Source organism: Falco naumanni, chromosome 4 (genome assembly GCF_017639655.2).
Source record: "Falco naumanni isolate bFalNau1 chromosome 4, bFalNau1.pat, whole genome shotgun sequence".
Lineage (NCBI taxonomy): Eukaryota > Metazoa > Chordata > Aves > Falconiformes > Falconidae > Falco > Falco naumanni.
This window is the reverse complement of record NC_054057.1, coordinates 75167660-75188014: the sequence shown is the minus strand read 5'-3', so window position 1 is coordinate 75188014 and position 20355 is coordinate 75167660. Positions and strand designations below refer to the sequence as shown.

General features: G+C 58.7%; 4 protein-coding genes across 10 annotated transcripts in view; all 4 read right to left on the bottom strand.

Moving 5' to 3' along the window:
* RAB11FIP3 (RAB11 family interacting protein 3) overlaps positions 1-5266 on the bottom strand; it is a 77659-nt gene extending 72393 nt beyond the window's left edge. Inside the window, exon 1 of one of the 2 annotated variants that reach the window (XM_040590355.1) lies at positions 4579-5266. In XM_040590355.1, coding sequence (XP_040446289.1) covers positions 4579-4881 — 303 coding nt within the window. In that variant the 5' untranslated portion in view covers positions 4882-5266. The remainder of the gene's footprint in view (positions 1-4578) is intronic. The other variant, XM_040590357.1, reaches the window with a different exon arrangement.
* A 491-nt stretch (positions 5267-5757) lies between these two features.
* On the bottom strand, positions 5758-13690 carry DECR2 (2,4-dienoyl-CoA reductase 2). Of its 2 annotated transcripts, none has more exons than XM_040590392.1 (9): positions 13002-13690; positions 12788-12856; positions 12307-12358; positions 9989-10124; positions 9431-9555; positions 8760-8853; positions 8412-8516; positions 7596-7813; positions 5758-6803 (listed from the first exon to the last, which is right to left on the bottom strand). In XM_040590392.1, the coding sequence occupies exons 1-8, from the start codon at positions 13208-13210 to the stop codon at positions 7596-7598; spliced, it is 1008 nt and encodes a 335-aa protein (XP_040446326.1). In that variant the 5' UTR covers positions 13211-13690; the 3' UTR covers positions 5758-6803. The 2 variants fall into 2 exon arrangements, with proteins under 2 accessions (XP_040446326.1, XP_040446324.1); XM_040590390.1 differs by having other exon boundaries at positions 7625-7813.
* Positions 13691-13785: 95 nt separating this feature from the next.
* On the bottom strand, positions 13786-16218 carry LOC121086517 (nucleoside diphosphate kinase, mitochondrial). Of its 2 annotated transcripts, none has more exons than XM_040590402.1 (5): positions 16087-16218; positions 14461-14591; positions 14245-14346; positions 14043-14173; positions 13786-13955 (listed from the first exon to the last, which is right to left on the bottom strand). In XM_040590402.1, exons 1-5 carry the CDS (start codon positions 16175-16177, stop codon positions 13835-13837), a joined length of 576 nt encoding a protein of 191 aa, XP_040446336.1. In that variant the 5' UTR covers positions 16178-16218; the 3' UTR covers positions 13786-13834. The 2 variants fall into 2 exon arrangements, with proteins under 2 accessions (XP_040446336.1, XP_040446337.1); XM_040590403.1 differs by having other exon boundaries at positions 14043-14155; positions 16087-16217.
* A 2991-nt stretch (positions 16219-19209) lies between these two features.
* The window catches only part of XPO6 (exportin 6), a 55695-nt gene continuing 54549 nt past the window's right edge, over positions 19210-20355 (bottom strand). For all 4 annotated transcript variants that reach the window (XM_040590348.1, XM_040590346.1, XM_040590349.1 and 1 more), the window contains one exon: positions 19210-19938. In XM_040590348.1, the coding sequence (XP_040446282.1) occupies positions 19837-19938 (102 nt within the window). In that variant the 3' untranslated portion in view covers positions 19210-19836. The remainder of the gene's footprint in view (positions 19939-20355) is intronic.

The following is a 20355-nucleotide window of genomic DNA, read 5'->3' as shown; positions in this document are numbered from 1 at the left end:
GATCAGATGCAACGTCAGCAACTCCGAGAGGACTATGCTGGAGGTACGAAGCATCTGATCCAGAGTCTGTGCGTAATTCCCAAGGGATCCATCAGCGGTGAGCAGGAAAAGCAAGCCGGGATTGACCGGGGAGGGGGGAGCTGCTAAAAATCTGTAGTTTGACACCATCCAGACTTCATTCCAGAAAGTAACTGCCATACCTGGTACATTGTTTTATTTAAAAGTAAGAATAAACCCCCAATTCTTTGCAGCCAGGAGTGCCTAGAGCGACACCTGCTACCCTTCAGAAGGGAATTTCTTTTGCAGCACCCAGCTCAGGCTGGGCACCGCGTTACAAGAGGCTGAAAAGGTGGTGGGAGGTCAGAAAAGCACAACCTGATAAAAAGCTTCAGAAACCATCGCACCAGGAAAAGTTAAAAGCTGAATACGGAGACCTCAGCTGAGGATTAGCTGACGTGGGGGCTGAGGAAGGCTGGTAGTCAGGGACAGGTACTTGAAGGAGGTAAATATTAAAGAAAGCAAAACAAAGCACGCTGAAAGAAAGCTTGAACTGATCATCAAGAGGAAAAGAAAGGCTGAAGATGTCTGTCAGAGCACAGAGAGCAGGGATGCTGCGGTGCTTGGAGCATTTTAAAACAGGTTACACAAACTCTGGGACTTCTCTTAATTGAGCAGAGGCAGCAAGATCATGCGGCGCAAGAGGCTTTTCTACCACCAATTGTCTTCTAGATCAAAACAGAAAAAGGAAAAAATCCAACATGCCAGCAGGATAGCTTCTCCTCATGCCTTACAAACAGCCGGTTCTCCTCCGCCCCGACACGACCCTGCATTTCCAGCTAGTAACAAATCTAGTGAGAAAAGGCTTGGCCTCTGGCACCACTGTTGGACAGACAGAGTGCAACTGTGCAACAGGCAAGCCAGATTTTAAAACAGAAAATACATAAATATTGCACAACGGCCTCAGATTCTGTATAACCCACAGAACTGCAAGATGCAACCCTTCTTGCTTTACGAGGTGACATAAAAGTGGTAAAGCAAGCCTCTACCTCCCAACTTGCTATCTAAACCAGCCTCATTCCAGTCTTTGGTACCAGCCAGCCGGGACCCCTTTTGCTGCTACAGGATGCACAGCAGCTCCAAGGAAGCACCACATTCCCGGTGACGTGCAGGGATAAAAGAGAGGGAAAAGAGACAATTTAAACAATGTTATAAACGGCCTCACACGCTACTAGTGAGCAGTCCAGATGTTTTGCATGAAAAGTCAAGCTGTCCTCAAGACCTTTCCACCCTGCATCTTGTTTACAAGTCCCTGGAGCACAAAACAGGTCCTAGCAAGCTTTTCAAGTTGCACAATAGTCCATGTTTGACACACTCACCCGTTACAGATTGCTGGAGGACCATCACATGGCTGCATCTTCTCTCCTCAAGGCCACCCCTGTCTAGGGGTGCCATCCCCAGCTGCTGGGACCTCAGCATCATTCTTCCCATACACCTTTTAATACGGAGGTACTGCCAATAGCCCCAATCCCCATCAACTTCTATCATTCCAGAGAACCAGCTGTCTTTGGATTTCTGTGCCTTGATCTCTTCTACTCCATACCAGCACTTTGCTGCCAACACAACCATTAACGCTTTAAAGCAGTCTTTCAACAACCCAAGCCACTTCAACACACACACACAAAAAAAAAATCCAAAAAGAACCCCAACCAAAAACAAAGCAACCCCCTGCCCTCCCCAGTTCTTTTATCCATGGTTTGCACCACGGGCAGGGAGGGATGAGGGACAGGAAATCAAACAAATAAATTCAAAATCATGTCATTTTTATGACTAAATGCCAGTTGGTCTCTTTCCTTTGACATTTAGCTAATAATTGTTTCAGCCAAATAATCCGACAGCACTGAGCTCAGTAGCCCATAAATGCCTCTGGTGTTTTACTGAATGCTAAAAACAACACTTGCTGCTCTCCCGCTCTCCAGTACATGTGGTTACACACACACACACTTTCCTTAACCCTTCAACCCCCTCTGAACCCACACATGAATCAGCTGGCTGTGATGACTTGCTGTGCTTAAATTTAGCAGTTTGCTCCACCACCGGCCCCATGCAGAGCTTCCACGCATCCACCCGCGTGGGCAGGAGGAAGGAGGGGGAGAAGAAAAGGAAGCAAATACCTCCTCCTCTTGCTAGAGAAGAGCGGTAGTAACAGGACTGGAACTTGCTCCTCATTAACTGCCTGCCGACTGCTACCGGCTACCCTCATAAGCCACCAAGCCCTGGAAGTTCCCTTGCAAGCTTCCCAGATCCAGCTGTAGCACAACCTTTGTTTACACATTTCCTTTTAATCGTCTTGACACCATTTTAACCACCTGGTGATGTTCCTACACTTTAACCTTCACCTGAGCTGAATTTCCATTTCTCAAAAGATTCCTTTTTGGCCCAAGTTGTATCTGCTTAAACTGAAATAGGTCAAGAAACTTCCCCAGAACTCCTCCCTTTGTTACTCTGCACACCTGCTGGGAGCTTGCGGACCCCATCGCTACCCCTTTCTCCTTCACACTCAGTGTGCCTTCTTGCTTTTCTGAGCTGCAGACTTGTAGTAACCCTCTCGCAGACACAGGCGACACAAACATTACTTCTTCCCTTTTGGTGTGCCTCCGTGAGAGGTACCAGGCTGCGCCCCTGGGGCACGCATTACCTGTTGGCTCAGCTGCTGTCACATCAACCTCACCAGGGTGCTCAGCACTTGCCATACCGAGAGCCAGTGGCTCTGCACGCCGACAGCCAGCTAGCTACATGAGGCTCCTGCTGAAGATAAATGTATCTAAAAAGCACAATGTATTTCAGCACTGACAACATTACTGGTAGCTGTGCTCAGCAGAAAGGACCAAGCGACTTTGAAGGGAAAGCCAAGGCAAGAAGCCTGCAAGACAACCACTTCTAAGCTGGGTCCATACAACCAGACAGCTTTTAGTGGCACAAAACCTCCCTGGACACCCTGCTTCAAATTAGGAGAGACCTTAACACCTCGCAACTGCTCCTCAGGCCAAGATCTCAAAGCGCTTTACAGATTTATTATCATACCGTTGAAGCTCTGGCACAATTCCCACATCAGAATCAAGGCACAAGGCGCTGCGCAGGGCCAGAGGCAGGTCTGGGCTGAGCCACACAGGCTGCCAGTGCTGACAAATGCTGGAGCCACCTGCCATGTCCCCCACCACGCACACGCGGTCTGCCTGCCCTTATTTCCCATGTACTCGGGATGCTCCACACCAAACGTGCAGGGAGAGGCACGCTAAGGCAAACGGCCCCCTGGTAGGTGCCACCGCGCCCCGAAGCAATGGCCATCGCGTGTAGGGTCCACAAGCCTCTGCAGAGCGACTCACACGCCGATGCCAGCGGACCCATCTGCTTCTGCTTTCTCTGCCAGCAGCAGCAATGGAGGGGACAAACAGCGGCACGGAGCACCCGGACCGCAGCAGGAGGATGACAGTCAGAGGCTTTATGCTGAATAAAGCTTCTCACCCGGCAGAAGCATGTTGCCCAGACGATCTCGTAACTCCCCCCCTGTGCCATGACGTTACCCGGTTAATCATGCAATGAGGTGGTGAGCGATACCGTCCACACACGGTGCCCTTACAACAGCAATCTGACAAAGAAGTTACAGATCTCCACTTTATAGAGCTATTTTCTGAAAGAAATGCCTCTATTTTATCTTTGAGAGGTTTTTTTACCATTAGGACAGAGATAGAAAACCCTCCTCCACCAAAACACTCCACATGCGATGATTTGCTTTGTCATGCCACTTTAATACAGGCACAGCAGCTAGAGAATTAAAGCAGATCTGCTGCTGAGTGATGGCAGAGAAACTTCCTCACAATACCTGCATGCCTTAAGAAAAAGAAATATTTTGGGTTTTCCTTGTAGCAACACTAGCACAGGCCAATGTACAAAACACCAACACACTCGTTTCCATCCCCGGGCACGCTGCTCGAGCTCTCTCCATTTTGGGTCATTCCAGGCAGCTTCATGTTACATCGCATCCGAGCTGCTGCACAGAAAGCCAAGCTCCCCATGGCACAAAGCGGCGGAGAGAAGGAAGGAAAATGCACATCGAGGCTCATCAAAGCCGTGACAGGCATGGTACGGCACGGGGCCAAGGGGCAGCATTGCCGCTGGTCCCGACACGGTGACTGCTCACCGAGCCCAACCGTGTCACCGCTGGAGAACAAAGAGGGGACGCGGGCTCCCGGTGGCACTGCCGGGATGCTCTTCCCAACGGATCGAGACCTGGAAAACAGGAGCTCCGGTTCTACCTGGCTCCCTCCGCACCTGCCTGCATCCATCGAGGCCCCGCGTGCCCTTCACCCGGCGACGCAGCCGCTGCCCTCACCCCGCCAAGGGCAGCCGGGGCCGGCGTGCGGCCGCCGGGGCTCGTCGCCCCTCCAAGGGTGCGGGACCACCAAGGGCCGCCCGCCCATCGGCCCGGCCCAGGGCCCCGGCGGGGGGAGGCTGCGGCCTGTGGACCCCGCAGGGAGGGGGCCAGGCCCGGCCAGGCCCCGGGGCCGCCGCCGGCCTCACCTGCTCGGCGCCGTAGGCCGTGGCGAACTGGACGAACTCCTCCACCCGCACGAAGCCGTCGCCGTCCCGGTCCAGCGCGTCGAAGACGGGGCGGAGACGCGGCTCCTCCTCGGGCCGGCCCGGGGGCTCGGCGGGGCCCCCCGGGGTCGGGCAGCCCCCCTGCTCCAGCGGGGACCAGGGCGGCGGCCCCGGGGCGGGCTCAGGTGCCCAGAGACCCGGTTCCGGCTCCGGCTCGGGCCCGTCCCGCCGCGGCCCCCGGGGGAGCGGGGGCTCGGGCCCGGCGGCCGGCGGATGCGGCTCCATTTTCACCGGCGGCGCTGAGCGCCCGCCGCCGCCCGCCCCGCCGCTGCCCGCCGGCCATGCCCCGCGGCCATGCCCCCCTCACATCGCTGCCGCCCAGCGGGGCGGTGACCGCGGCCGGGACCGGTGCGGCGATGCCGGTGCGGTGCCAGCAGTTAGCTCCGCCCGGGCACGGCTTTGTGCGAGGAGGCGGCGGCCGGCCCCGCCCGCCGAACCGCCACCGGGGGCGGCCCCGCTCCGCCCGCCCGGCAGCCCCGAGCGCCGGGGGACGCGGCTCCGCGGTCAGTGCCGGACAAGGTGCGGGGGGGGTGGGTGGAGGCGGCGACGAGAAACAGCCCAGCCGCCCGCCCGCGCCGCCGCTCCGGGGCAGCCCGCGGCGAACCGCCCGATCCAGCCCAGCAGCCGCCGCAGTAGCCGGCCCGGTGACGTCACTCGCCTGCCACCGCGGCCACGCCCCCCCGCCACCCCCAGGCGGCGCGAAGCCGTGCGAGAGGCCACGCCCCTGCGCGGGCGGGGAAGGGCCACGCGGCGCGCCAGCACGTGCCACCCGCGCCCCTCGCGGGGGGTCACCCCCGCGCCCCGCCACCCTCCCCATGCGTCCCCCCAGCCCTGCAACACTCGCCCCGGCCGCCCCTCAGCCCCCTGCCCGGGGGCTCCACCGGCCCCACTGCCACTGGGAACGGGCACAACGGCCCAGGTTCTAGTGCCAGAGCTGCTGGCTTCCCAGCCTGTCACCAGAGCTCAGCGTCACCAAACGGCGGCCGCTGCCCCTGGCAAGAGGGGGAGGAGCACCAGACCAGCAACCCCCCCCTGAGCTCAGGGACACCCCCCCCCCCCAGCAGATCAGCTCCCTGCACAGGCATGTGAGAAGGTCGCAGGTGAGTGGGGACATTCTTTATTGGTGGCCTGGAGGAAGGAGCAAAACCTGGCAAGTCTACAATCAAGTAGGAAATGCAATCAAGTAGGAAAAGAAGCTTCACAGGATTCAGGATAAGCTTAAACATTGCCAGCAGCGACAGGGGCATGCGTACGGCTTCAGCAGCCCCGCACAGAGCCGGTGCAGCCCCCACAGCTCAGCACCACGCTCGGGACGGACCGAGCTCCAGCCAGCGCTTGACCTACCCTCAGCCACAGTGTCTGCACAAAGAAAGGAGACGGCGTGAGACTGGTGAGACTGGCGTGACAGACAGATGGGTGCCGGACCCACAGCTGGACATCTCGAGCTCCCAGCAGCTACAGTGCTATGGTCCACAGCAGTAGAGCCAGCTCCGGTGGGATGTGACTTCACACCACCTCTGCTCCTTGGGGAGGGACACTCCAGCAGCCTCCGGGGCCACTGCCCCATCCAGGAACATCCCACGAGGGGACAGGGCCATCTCCCCTGCCAGGGCCAGCTTGGTCCTTGCTTCCCACCAAGAGCCACCAGCTACTGCTGCCAAGTCAGAGCTGGCCTCAGCCCCCCAGGCGGGCTGAACTGCTCCCCCCTCCCAAGGAACCGGGGGTCTTGGGCAGCTCTCAGGCCGAGATAGGGAGAGGTGTGGAAGAGGATGGATATCCACAGCCAGCTCTGCCTGGGACTTGGGAAAAAACAGGAGAGCAGCTCAGAGGGAGACACAAATGGAGAGTGAACATCGCAGCCCACACCCCACGCTGTCCCCGTGCCCTCAGCTCAGAAGAAATTAACAGCACAGAGGAGGGTGGGGTTGCTCCCTACCCTGCACCCCCAGTGCTCCCTCCCCCAGGCAGATGCAGGATCAGCAACATCACCACCATTCACTGATCAGAGGCGGCAGCTATCAACTCTGGCTCCGGGAGATGTCCCCCCCCCGAGATGTCCCAGAGCAGCAGTTCGGTCACGTTTCTGTCCATCGGTCAATCCCAGCCTGTCCATCATTGATTTTTGTTTGTTCCTGCAGCCCAGAAATCTGCAAGACAGCACAGAGGTGGGTATGCAGTGCTGCCTGGGCCTGCCCTGCTCCCAGAGGCCGCCACGCCGGACCCAAGTAGGGGGAGAGGGGAAGAAAGGAGACCCCTCTCCTGGAAAGAAGTGCCAGGCCCCAGTCACCAGCTCCCTTCCCACCTCTGCAGACATATGCCAACAGACTTGCGTGCAAGTCAGCCGCAACACAAGACACCCTGCAGTAACTCATGCAAGGAAGGGGAGACAGAGGCCATTGGGACTCTCTGTGCCCAATCCTGCTGGTGGGGCACAGAGAAGGAGCAGCACTTCACTTCAGGGGACGCTCAGAGGTGTCCAGACAAGCATCTTCCAGCAGGAACAAGAGATACCATGTCAACTGCAGGCTCAGAGGAAAAACCCAGCAAGCTCTCCTGCCCTTCCCAAGTCATCCCTAGGACCATCCACAAGGACTCAGAGGTGTTCCCCACATTGCTCTGACAACCGCATGGGGGGTGACCCTGCTCCGCCCTCCCAAAAGCAGAGAAAATTTTGAGAACAAGTGCTGCCAAGTTGAGACCCAAGCTGGCTGCCCTCCCCGGGAGACCCTGACACCCAGCATGTCCCCACTGCCCCAAGACAGCACGTGCCACGCAGCTGCCGCAGGAGGGGCAGAGCTGGGACTGCTACAAGGTGACCGAGGCACCTGAAGATGGTAATGCCATACCCACTGTTATGGCAGCCATGCCCCTATGCCATGAAGCAATGGGGTTTCTGACAATTCCTGCTCTAATCCCACGGAGGGGGAAATGCACGTCACCTAGAGTTTAGCAGAGGATGAAGCAATACCCAGCAAAGCGGGGAAGTTGTTGGCAGAGGTCAGCCAGCTCCCACCATCCACGACCAGGGTGGTGCCTGTCACGTAGGAGGAGAGGGGGCTCGCCAGGTACAGCGTGCTGTGGGCAATCTCCGTCTTGTTCCCTGCGCGCTGCAGGGGGATCATGTCAAACTGGCTTGCTGCCTCCGCAAATTTCCCACCTAGGAGTGGCAAAGAGAAGAGTCAGCTCAGATCACAGGACCGCCTGCCCACCACCACTGTCCGCCAGACCCTGCGGCACGGTTTGCATGGGGCTTGCTGAGTGCACCATGGAAACTAAATGAGATCCTGGCACAGCCCTGGGACAGGCCAGGGACAAAGGCCTGAGGAGAGAGTTAAACGAGGGTGGCTCAAGCCCAGCAGCAGGATTTGTACTGCAACAGTAAGTTCCACCTCAGCTTTCCCAGCCTCTTGGGCTGAACTGGCACTCTGCTGAGAGACTGCGAGAGCTAAACCATCAGGCAAGGCAGCCGGCCAGACTGAGCTTTGGGGAAGCACCTTACACCATGTCATTGCATCAGAGGTCACAAAAAGCCGCCGCTCAATAGAGAAAAATCAGTGCCTTGCGAGTCATCGAGGATGCAGGAAGGGCTGCTCCCCCAAAAAGACATGCCAGCCTAGTCACAGGACAGCCGTGCCCAGCAGCAACAGCCTCAGCCGCATCACATGTCCCACGGGCTGCATGGCACTGGTGGTCTGCCACAGTCCCCTCCCAGCAAGCCACACCGAGGCAGAGACAGGAGCCCCAGGTTGCCTTACCCAGCCGCCGGTAGCCCTCTGTGCCTGTAATGGGGCCTGGCGCTAAGCTGTTCACTCGGACGTTGTTGGGTCCCCACTCCACAGCAAGGTGGCGGGTCATGGCATCTGGGAAGGGATTACAACAGGAATGAGAAATGGAGAGCAGAGCTGGTGGGGGGAGCGCAAAACGCCACAGAAGACTGTGGTCAAGAGCAAAGGGCCCTGGAAGAGCACTCAGGCATGTAGTAACCACACTGATTTATAGTCACCTCTTTCAAGGACATCTTCCCATCCCAATATTTGAGAAGAAGCAGCTTTCTTACTGGCCCCACACAGCTCACAGAGCCCCAGCAAGGAGCGTTTAGGTACCTATGGCAGCCTTAGCAGCACCAGCATGCACCTGGAGGGCCTGTCCTCGGTAGCTCAGGGTCGCTGTGATGTTAACGATGATCCCACCATGGTCCTGGGGAAGAAAGAGAGACATGGCATTAGGCAGGGAGCAGCACAAGGGGTCACATAGTGGCATGGTGGAACAAGGGAGCTGAGCTAGGAGGGATGGTCACCCACGGGCACTGCCACCACTGCGTTGCTAACCCATCACCAGGGCAGCACTGCCCACCCAGCCTCAGTGAGCTGGGGCAGCCAGCAAGGCCCTTCTAGAGAGGCAGGAGATGCAGGGGACAAGCAAAGGCCAAGAGAAAGCAGAGGAGCCGGAAAAGGAGCAGCAGATCACACCTTCTTCCCTGGCATGTGGCAGAGCATGGAAAGTTGCCACAGCAATCGAAAGCCCCAGGGCAAGGGACTGACAAGATTCCCAGTTCCTGCACAGAGGCTGCCACCCCTGGGAGGGAACGGACTGGATCCAAGAATGGTGGTTGGCAGAGGCCTGGCAGCACAGCCCTGGTTACACCAGTGCTGTGCTCCCTTCTGCCCTCCACGCTACTTTGAATTGCTCAGGAGCGAAGTGTGGTTTGTTCGACACTAACTCCCTGCCTATCAGCAGCCCCTCCTCCGAGTCCTCTGGCTCTGGTCCCACTTACCCGGAAATATTTCTCAAAGAGGACTTTGGAGGTGTTGAAGGTGCCGATGGTGTCGATATCTATCACAGTCTTGAAGGCGTTGAAGGACAGGGCAGCGGCTGGGCACAGAAAGTTTCCCGCAGCACCTGAAGAACAAGCAGCCAGGAGCACAGTCAGGACTGGGCCAGGAGAGGGTCAGGCAGGTTCAGAGCACTCCTGCAAGAGGGACGGTGAGTGATACTGTCTGGGTAGACTAGAAAGCACATGGAAAAAGGTCTGATAAGAGGATAAACAGTTTGTGGCTCTAAGTGCCCAGCACCACAGCCAGCCTGAGGGCAGGAGGGTGCTGGCGAAGTGGGAGCAGGGATGATCCACACCAGGCAAGCACGGGCAGCCACCTATCACAAACAGGTCTCTGCTTCTTCTGAGCCCACCCCCTCTGTGCTCCTGGGGGGCTGCCCAGACGCTCCCAGGCCAAAGCAGCATAAGGCAGACACTAGGCAAACAATCTCCAAGCAGGAAAACACCCTTCCCAGGAGTAAGTACTGAATCTTTCCCCTGTCCACTCCAGAAGCTCACCATTAATGAGGATGTCAATCCGCTTGAACTCCTTCAGTGCCTCGTCCACCGCTGCCACAATGGTTTGGGGCTGCCTGACATCTATGGACAGAGGCAGACACTGCTGGCCTGTGGCTGCCTCCAGCTTCTTCGATGCCTGCAAAAAAAAGAGACTTGAGATTCTTTCTGGGACTCTCTCCTTCAGCAAGGGTTAGACCCAGACCTTCGAACAGGCGAGCAAGTGGTCAGCCAGGGGCCACGTCCCTGTTGGCATATAGCAAACACTGCGGGCAGGGGAGAGACCTGCCTGAGCACAGCCAGCTTCAGCCATGCAGCACCCTGACGCTAAAGCCCTGGGGTAGCCAGGGGAAGCTCGGGCACATCATGCCCCAACCGAATGCCAGGCTGGCCTTGAAGCCACAGCTCGCTAAGCCTGGTTATCTCCGTGGCCTGTCATCGACAAAGCACACCCCGAGCAACACCTCTGCAGGACAGGTACAAAGGTTGGATGCCGATAAGGCATTTTTTGGTACAAGCCCAGGTATAATTAACCTTTAGATCCAAAAAACATCAGTAGGCAAAAGGGCAAACGCACACCAGCAGTTGCCAGGGACTCTGCCCGTGAGGCAGAGAGGGCTAGCTCTGCGGCTCAGCATCTGCCACAAAGCACCCCGAGGCACTCGTTAAGAACAGGCTCCCCCAGCAAATAAAGCACAGGGGACACGCAAACTCAGCAGCAACCCTGCACAACACCCAGCAAAGCTCCACATTCCTGCTTGGGCTCATCAGGCCCTTCTGTGAAAAGCCTTGATCCCCCACTAGCCCACACATACACCAAGCCTCAAGGGCCTGGGCAAATGGTCCCTGTGTACTTAGAAGACTCCAGCCCCTGAGGACTAAACAGCTGTTGAGCTTTGCAGCTTGTTTTCTGGCACATGAGCACACAGGAATACAAAATGAGAGAAAGCCATCCCCAGGAAGCAGCTGGGTCATGCCAGCTTACCCCCAAGTGCTGGTTTTGAACTTTATTATATTTCAGTCCACACGCAGCTACCACAAAGCTCTCACACAGCTGATTTCAGCCTGAGGCTGCAGCACCAGCCACGGTGAGGAATGGAAACTGTGACCAGCCAAACCCCAGCCCAGGGTCAGACACAGGGGCGGGTGTTTGTTCTGCCCAGCTGGCTACAGAGCAGCTAGTCTAATACAGCTTCTTCAGTCAGTGCTTTCCAGACTTGTGCCTCCCTCTCTGTCCAAAGCACAAGACGGGTGAGATCTGGGGGCTCGGCATACCTGCCTCAACCCACCTAACTCTTGGACAAGAGGGTCTTGTCCTACTTGAAGCTGAGATTTAAGTTTGGCCTTGGACTGTGCCACTTCCCTGCTGACAAACCTTAACCACAGTTTGTTTCCTTCTGTCTCATCAACAAAAAAGCAATGTGACACCTGGAACAGACACCCCCAAAGCTGGCAGGGGAAAGCAGCAAGTCCTGCTGTAGTGGGCCAGCTCACAGACATATGATTAACAGAAAGCCAGTCTGTTACCCAACTTGAAATTTAAACAAAATATGTGAATATCTATACTGAAGAACAAGAAAGAATTTGAAAACCAGAGGATGTTAGTTAACCCTTATAAACAGTTAACAAAACATGGCCTTAGGAAAAGGAACAGACACCATAAATAAGTCAAGCTAAGAAGTACCAAGATAAGCTCAAGGAGAACCAAATGGTTAATGAGATTAAACAGAAAATTACTTGAACTATCCTAATCAGCACACTAAAAGATCCACCATGAAGCAAAGAAAGCCCCCTGCTAACAAAGCCCCCTCCACACAGAACATGCAGTGAAAACCAAGAATGCTGTACTTGAAATGGAGATAAGGCTTGTAAGAAGCCATGAGAATTAAGTGCAACTAAACATAACTATGAACAATTGTTCAAAGTGTACTAAATGTTTTACTGCGTGTTAGGATGCGCGCTAGCTTTATGGATTTAGCACCCAGCACCTGTCTCTCTGCAGACATGCAACAAATACTCAATTCAGTGTGTGAATTGGTGCTGTGCACCAGGTAACAGACCCGCTTACAGGACGCCGCCACAATTAACTGAGCTCTACCATGAGGTGCGGTGGGTGCAGCCCACCCTAAACCTGCACCCTGCCCACCACTGCTGTACTGAAGATCTCAGAGGCCAAAGAACACACAGCAGCACTAGTAAGCCGTTTCTGCTGCTGCACTGCTCCCAAGGCTCCCAGCCTCACCCAGCAGAGAAAGCAGGATTTCCAAGTGTTCACAACTCTTCCTTCTGCCTGTCTGTCCCGCTGGAGCCCACAGACTCACCTCGGACACTCGCTGCAGGTTCCTGCTTGCAATGACCGTCCGGCAGCCATGTCTGCAAAGAAGGGGCTGGTGAGAAGGGCCACGCAGCACTGACTCCTCACAGGCATCTCACACTTCTGGGGTTCACCAGGAGCTTGGTCGGGGAACGGTGGGAGTTGGCACAACTTGGAGGAGTTGCTGTTCCTCCAAGCCCGCAGGGCTCCAAGAGGGGGAGAATCACAGCGCACCAGAGACCGACCCGAGCCCTGTGACAGGGCCAGCCCCCGCCTCCCACACCCCCACGAGCCCACCTGCAGCAGGCAGGGCTGCCCGCAGCTCCCCCCGGGGCCCGGCTGCCCCCAGCTTCTCACCCCACCCCTGTAGGCCACGCTACCACAGCCTCCTCAAGCGAAAGGAAGCTTTTACGCTCCCACTGGCGCCCGAGGAACCTAAGCAACACACACACATACACCCGGGCACCGCCGCTGCCCCCCAGCCGCACCTCATGAAGATCTCGGCGACGCGGAAGCCGATGCCCGAGCCGCCGCCGGTGATGAACGCCACCTGGCCCCTGGGGGAGCAGAGGGTCAGTCAGCGCTCAGCACCAGGCACGGCCCAGCCAGGGCGGCCCCAGCACCGCGCTAGGCCGCGGCGGGGACCGGCCGACCCCCAGGCCGCGGCCCAGCACCCGTGGCCGCCAGCGGCCCGGCACTCACGCCAGGATGTCGGGGCTGAAGAGGTGGCGGTACTCGCGCAGACAGTCGTCCGTGTCCACGTCCGCCGGCGGCCGAGATGCACCGGCAGCCTCCGCCATGGCGGCGCGATGTGCCGCCGGCAGCGGGCCCGGCCGCAGGGCACGCCGGGTGAGCGCGCCGCGCACGGGCTGCCGGGAGAGGCGGGCCCCGCCAGGGCACGCCCTGCGCATGCGCGGGCATCAGCGGGCGTTGCCTGGCAACGGCGCGGGGCTGCCGTGCGTCCCACAGCGCCCCCCAGTGTCCCCAGTGACACGGCGGTGCGCGGCGCCCGGAGAGCCCACGTCCCCTCCAGCGACCTGCAGGGGCTCCTGCTGCCCCGGGAACAGCCCCGTGACTCCCAGTGCCGCTCCCACAGCTTCCCAGCACCGCCCCAGTGCTCCCCTGGGAAATCTCAGTGCATCCCAGAGTTTCCCAGTACTGCCCCAGTGCCCCCTAAGAACATCCCAGTGCTTTCCCCAGTGCCCCTGGGGTCATCCCAGTGCTTCCCAGAGCTTCCCCGTACCACCCCAGTGCCCCCTGGAGAGAGCTCAGTGCCTCCCAGAGCTTCCCAGTACTGCTGCAATACCCCCTCGGGACAACCCAGTGCTTTCCAGAGCTTTCCAGTACCACCCCAGTGCTCCCCAGGGACAGCTCAGCGCCTCCCAGTCTTCCAGCACTCCCCCAGCGCCCCCTGGGGACATTCCAGCGCCCTCAGAGCCCTCCAGCACTTGCTGGTGGCATTTGAGGGAGGAGACGGAGCCACGGCTGGAGGCACTGAGGTTTATTGGGGGGTTGGCCCCCCCGGCGGGGCCACCCTAGGGCCCATAGGTGTAGTCCCGGTCCCCACTCTCCCAGGCCACCAGCTCATCCCGCTGGAACCAGAAGCCGATTTCCCGCTGGGCCGTCTCCACCGAGTCACTGGCGTGGACCACGTTCCTGCACAGGAACCAGGAACGGGGACAGGGACAGTGCCATGGCTGCAGGGTCCCACCGCCGCCCCCACCACCCCCACCGCGCCCCTACCTGCTGACGTGCATGCTGAGGTCCCCCCGGATTGTGCCCGCCGCCGCTGCCGCCGAGTTGGTGTCCCCCACCATGGCCCGCGTGGACCTGACCACGTTGTAGCCCTCCCACACCTGCGGGACAGGGGACACCTGAGCCCCCCCGGTTCCACCCAGCCCCCCGAGCCCCCCCGTCCCCCTGACGCTCCATCCCAGCCCCTCACCATGGCCACCAGTGGCCCCGAGGTCATGTAGGCGAGGAGCGCAGGGTAGAAGGGCTTCTGCCGCAGCTGCTGGTAGTGCTTGTCCAGGAGACCCTGATCCGCCTGATGGCAGCATGGGGTGACAGCAGCATCAGTACCCCCCTCTGGCACCCCCGAGCCGGCTGTAGGGTGTGGGGTGCCCCAGGGGGGCGTGGGGCAGCTTGGCGGGGGGGCTACCTGAAGCATCTTCATGGCCACCAGTTTGAAGCCACGCCGCTCAAAGCGCTGGATGACGGTCCCCACCAGCCGCCGCTGCACCGCATCCGGCTTCACCAGCACCAGTGTCTTCTCCTGCAGCTCAGGGGGGGCTGCGTGGGGACGGAGGGGCCAGTGTCACTGCCAGGCATGGGTCACAGGTCACTGCCGGGTGTGGGACATGGGCACAGGTTGTGACAGCAGGACCCCAAGCTGTTCCTGGGGCACCACGGGTTGTGCTGGGTCCCGGTGGGTGAGCCTGTCCCCATCCCTGTCCCCATGCTGGTGCCATGTCCCCTGGGTGAGCTGTACTCGCAGACTGGCAGGGTCCCAGCAGGGACCCCAGGGACACACTGCAAAGCCCTGACAGGTGGTGGGGACATGTCCACAGCTGGGAAACACCCTTCAACCCGGCGTGGGATGGGCTGGCTCTGGTTTGGCTGACCACACCGCGCTGCCTTGTCCAAGTGCCGGGGCTGCAAGTGCCACCCTGTGTGTCATGGCTCCTGCCCAGAGACAGGTGGGCACCAGCCCTGGCACAGCCTGGGTCCCTGGTCACAGCCCCACTGGTGGGGGAAGAAATCAAGCACCGTGGGACAGCAGGGTCTGGCATAACTGTCACCCATGGCACAGCAACGTCTGGCACCACCGTCACCCGTGACACTGTAGGATAGCAGGGTCTGACATCGCTGTCATCCATGGCACAGCAAGGTCTGGCACCACCACCATCTATGGCACCATGGGGCGGCAAGGTCTGGCACCACCACCACCCCTTCACCCCACCACTTGCCCTGCCAGAGCCACACCGCAGGAGGGGACACCATTCCCCAAGGGACCATGCGCCCTGTCTGCCAGAAGGACAGGGGACAGGAGAGAGCGGGCAGAGGGACACCCAGGGGACATGGCACCAGCATGGGGACAGGGATGGGGACAGGCTCACCCACCGGGACCCAGCACAACCCGTGGTGCCCCAGGAACAGCTTGGGGTCCTGCTGTCACAACCTGACACCAAACCCCTTGGGACATTCAGGATGGTGCTGGGGGAGCCACCAGCTCTGGCCTCCGCCCCGTCGGGGAGGAGACCCTGGTGCCCCCTCACACCACAGAGCAGCCAAGGACCCCATGAGCTGACGCCCTACCTGGGGGGGGCTGCCCCCAGGATGGAGTTACTGGGTGCTGTGGGACTGAGGACAACGTGGGGCGACGATGGGGATGGGGGCCCCGAGGGACAGGACAGGCGGGATGGAGGGCAGGGTGAGGACGGGGGTAGGGTCCCTAGGGGCAGGATGAAGATGGGGGTGACAGGGTCCCCAGGACAGGTTAGGGAAGGGGCCGAGGGCTGAACAGTGATGGGGACAGGGTCCCCAGGGGCATGACAAGGATGGAAGAGACAGGGTCCCCAGGACAGGCTGAGGAAAGGGACTGCATTCCAAGGACAAGGATGGGAACAGGATGCCCAGGGGCAGGACGAGGATGGGGACAGGGTCCCCAGGAGCAGGTCAGGGAAGGGGCTGAGGGCAGCGCAGGGATGAGGACAGGGTCCCCGGGGGCAGGACGAGGATGGGGACAGGGTCCCGGGGCAGGGGGCCGGGCAGGGCCGTGTCTCACCGGAGCCGTAGCAGCGGGGCCCGGGGGGGCGGCTCGGGCCCGGCTGCCCCCGCAGCAGGCTCCGGGCCAGGCAGCGCCCCAGGGAGCCCATGGCGGGGCCGGCGGGTCGGAGTGGCCGCGGCGGGGCTCCGCCGCCCCGCGGGGGCTTTAAGGGCCCGGCCAGCCTGGGGCTGGGTCAGGCTTCCGTCCCTCCCCTTAAAGCAGCCGCCGGGACCGGGCGGCCGCCGCGCCTGCACGGAGCATCCCAGTACGGGGCGGCCCCAGCACGGAGCATCCCGGTACGGGGCGGCCCCAGCACGGAGCATCCCGGTACGGGGCGGCCCCAGCACGGAACAAACTCTCCCTTGGCGGGGCCGAGCCCCAAGAGCAGAGCGGGCACCCAGCCCCTGAGTGACCCCGACCCTGCCAAACCCCAGATGTACTCCATGTAGTCCAGGCGGGAAGAGCCCAGGGGTGAGCCCACACCAGCCCCAGCAGGTGCGCACGGGGAAGGGCTGGTGCCCTCCCCACAGGACCCGGGGCTGCCCCAGACACATTGCGGGTGCTGGGAAGAGGGTGCAAGGCCCTGAGGGCAAAGCAGCACCTGCAACACTGCCCAGAGCCTGTCTGCGGTGAAGCATCGCTGAAGGCTGTGGGAAGCAGGGAAAGGGACGAGCCCTGCGCCCGCAGAGGTGACAGGGATGGAGGCGCCAGGGCCTCTTTCTTCACCCCAGCCTGCACCCAAGGAGGCAGAAATCCCAGGGGATTTACAAAGCAGCGACAGGCACAGCCCTGCACATGGGAGCGCGGGATGCTCCTCTGTGCAGCATCGCTCCAGCTGAGATTCAAGTCCTCCTTAGGGTTGAGTTAATCCCACCAGGGAGCTGTGCCTGCTGCCAGGGGGCAGGGGCGGCCCTGCAGGCAGGGGTAGGGGGGCTTCAGGGTCTGCTCTGACCAGCCAGCCCCAGTCCCATGCTAGGAAATCACTCTGAGTTTCCCCTACATCCCAAACTCCCAAGACACCTCTTGGGAGAGGAGCTTGACGCAAACATTGCTATTAAAATGTCTGCAAGTTCATGGAAAATCCTGGTCACTTCGAGCCTGTTCTCTGAACCTGCGATAATTCGAAGGAGCTGAGGCACACAAAGCATGGGGCTGCAGGGGCTGAGCCCATCTCCAACTGTGCATCAAGCTCCTACATCCCCATCATCTCCCCTCCTGCCTCCCCAAGGTGCAGGGAATGGGGGTGGGGTGGGGTGGCAGAGCCCCCGCACCAGCCACAGCCTGGAGGGAGACGGGGGCTCCCAGCACCCGCCGCGTTCAGCACAGCTGCAAAAACATCCCCCACAAGCACCCAGATTGGTCAACAGCTCATGCAAAAATAGATATTTTACTGGCGACCCCCACCCAGCCCGGGGGCTGGAGGTGGGGAGAGGCCCCTCCCCAGTGCCCGCTGCACCAGGGTGCTGGCACAGAGGTGGGGGCTGCTCTGGGGAAGGTTAATGCAGCTCGATACACGCAAACCAGCCGCCCTTTGATATTTACCCGCTCCGGCAGAGGGCCGGGGTGCTGCCCCGTACAGCTTTTAGCACAAGGGGAGGCAGGCTGCAGCCGGGGCTTTGGTCACCTTCCAGCTGCTGCCCTTGGTCGAGGGATAAACAAGTACTTTCACCCTCTGTCCACCAAATATTTTGCAAGAAAGGGAAGCACCACCAGCCCCCGAGCACTGTGCCAGGTGGGGAGCTGGGCCAGGAACAGGTGAAATCCCCTTAGCCCACCTCTGAAGGAAGCCACAGCCAGGGTGCTTGCTGGAGGAGGCAGCAGACAGCTGTGCGATCGGGGTGGCACCTCAGGAGGAGAGAGCAGCTCTGTGCACGGCTTTGGACCCCTATTTTCATACGCTTAATTACCACCAGGAAAACCAAGGACTCAAAGTTTCAAGCACAGACTGACACTGTTACTCCAAGAGCTGGTGGCTTCAAACCGTGGGCTCCCAGTGCAGGTTCTGGCTGGCAGGGAGCACAGCGCCTCTCGCCCACAGCGGGTCAGAGCTCTGCAGCCTGGCGGTAGATCAACACCCACCTTCACAGGGGTCTTCACACACTCTGCAGAGAGCGGTTCACAGCCCCTCAGCTGCAAGGACTGGACCTGGCCGAGGCCTGTCCTCAGCAGGCTGGACTGATGCACACACAGCTTTCACCTCAAGCTGCTCACTGCAGGGTATGAAGCCCAAACATCGATCTCAGCCCCGTTCAGGCCTGGATGCAGGGCTCTGTCCATGCACAGGTTATCCAAACAGCATACATTATCTCCAAAGAGCAAACATGCACATCACAGGGTGTTTTTGACAAAACTGTAACTAAAGGAACCGTGGAGCAAGTGCTTTTACACTCTAGCTCACCCTTGACACCTCCCAGCTGTCCACATGCAGCCATCTCACTCAAGTCCACATCCACAAACGTTTATGAGGCCCCTTCTCCAGGTTTGCTGCCTTCATGGTGCTGCTCCCACTGTGCACCCTTCTGCAGCTGCCCTCATAACCACCACAGAGAATTAAGAGCGATTTAATGCTCTGTACTAGCTACCTGACTGGAGACTTCAGGGCAAAACCAAAAAAAATAAATCCTTCCCAGCTGCACAATCAGAAATTCACCAGCTCCACAAGATCCGGTTGTGTCTGGGGACTGGGATTTTAACCTCAGGCTCAGATGCCACCCCCAGGTCATTCTGGCCAGCAGCTGTCCTTCAGCTCAGGCCTCCTGTGATGCAACACCATGAACACTGGGAGATCTCTTCCTGCACGCAGCTCTTGATAATCCAGACCACTGTCTGCTGGAGGGAATAAACTGATCACCACAACAGGCCACAGAAAACACCAGGGAACACAGATGGGAAATACAGTGAGGGGAGAGGAGGGGAGGAAGCCAACGCTGCTCTGCACTAGTTCAGCACAGCACCTTTCAGGAGCTGTGGGGCTTGCTGGGAGCCTGGACAGGGCACTGGTACAGGCACCACATGCACCCACGGCCAGTCTTGTCTGATCGTGAGGAAAGGCTGCAATTGCTGTCTGCATCGCAAAACGCATTTTCATCTATTAGAATGGCTTGGTGACAGGCCTACAAGGAAACTAAAACAAGTTATAAGTTATTTAAAACAACAAAGTAAGCACTTTATTTCCATTAAGCATGTTGTTTTAGTATCACAATGGAATGATGAGAAAACGTTTAAAAAAAACCCCAAAAAGTCTCTAATCCCCACAAACAGCAGGGAGGTTTTCAAGGCAATTTAAAAACAAAGGGAGTGACAGACGTGCCAAAACAGTCCCAACATCATGAGACTCCTCCTCTGAGAGCTGGGCAGGGGCAGGAAGGTGGAATGACACGAAGGTACGAATGTCTGAAGTAGTCTTTGGCGCTTCTGCCTCATGTTTGATACGTACATGATCTCTCAAGACAACTCCACAGAAATCTCCAGACGCAACAAAGTGCTACGTTAGTAGAACCGAACCCCGGCGAGAGGACTTTCCGTACAGTTGAGATGCCCTGCGGTTGGGCGTTAAGACACATCCTGCAGACAGTGCTGACTCCAGCTGGGGGCCTTTGGGTTGGGAGAGAAAAAAGGAAGCGTGGTGCGTGAATCCAAGAAGATGTGCCCATGTGCAAGACCCCACGTCCTGCAGTACTGACAAATCCAGGGAGGAGAGAATGTGGTGGCAAAACGAAACATGGATCCGTTCCCTACAGTGATCAAAACACGAGTCCAGTGCAGTAACTATAGTTTCACAGTTCCAGGGGGCAAACTGTCATTGCAGAGTCTGTAGTAACGCAGGTCATTCACCAGTCTGTGCACATTCTGGGTAAACGATGGCAGATCCTGGAAAAGATCAAACAACATGTACTGCAAACAGAGTAATGCCTACAAGTACTGTCTTATGGCAGGGAACAGGAACCCACAGGACCAAACGTGCATTTTCATACATGAGAAAAAACAGACCCCTTCCTCCAGAGCCTGAGCCCAGGAAAAGCGAGTTTCTGCAGCCCACATGCAGGGAGCAGAGACTGCTCCGGAGCTGCTCCACGCAGAGAGCTGACTGCGGAGATCTGGGCTCTGTTCACAGCACTGCCTTCCCGGTGTGCAGTCAGGCACTACACGAGTGGTCAACAACACGGCCATCTGCAGCGGCAACTGCCCACTGCATCCCTGCCAAGGCTCCTGGGTGCCACATACCCCATAACAAGGGCTGATTTCCTGAAGAGCAATTGCCTTCTGCAGCCTGGCGATTCTCTCAAG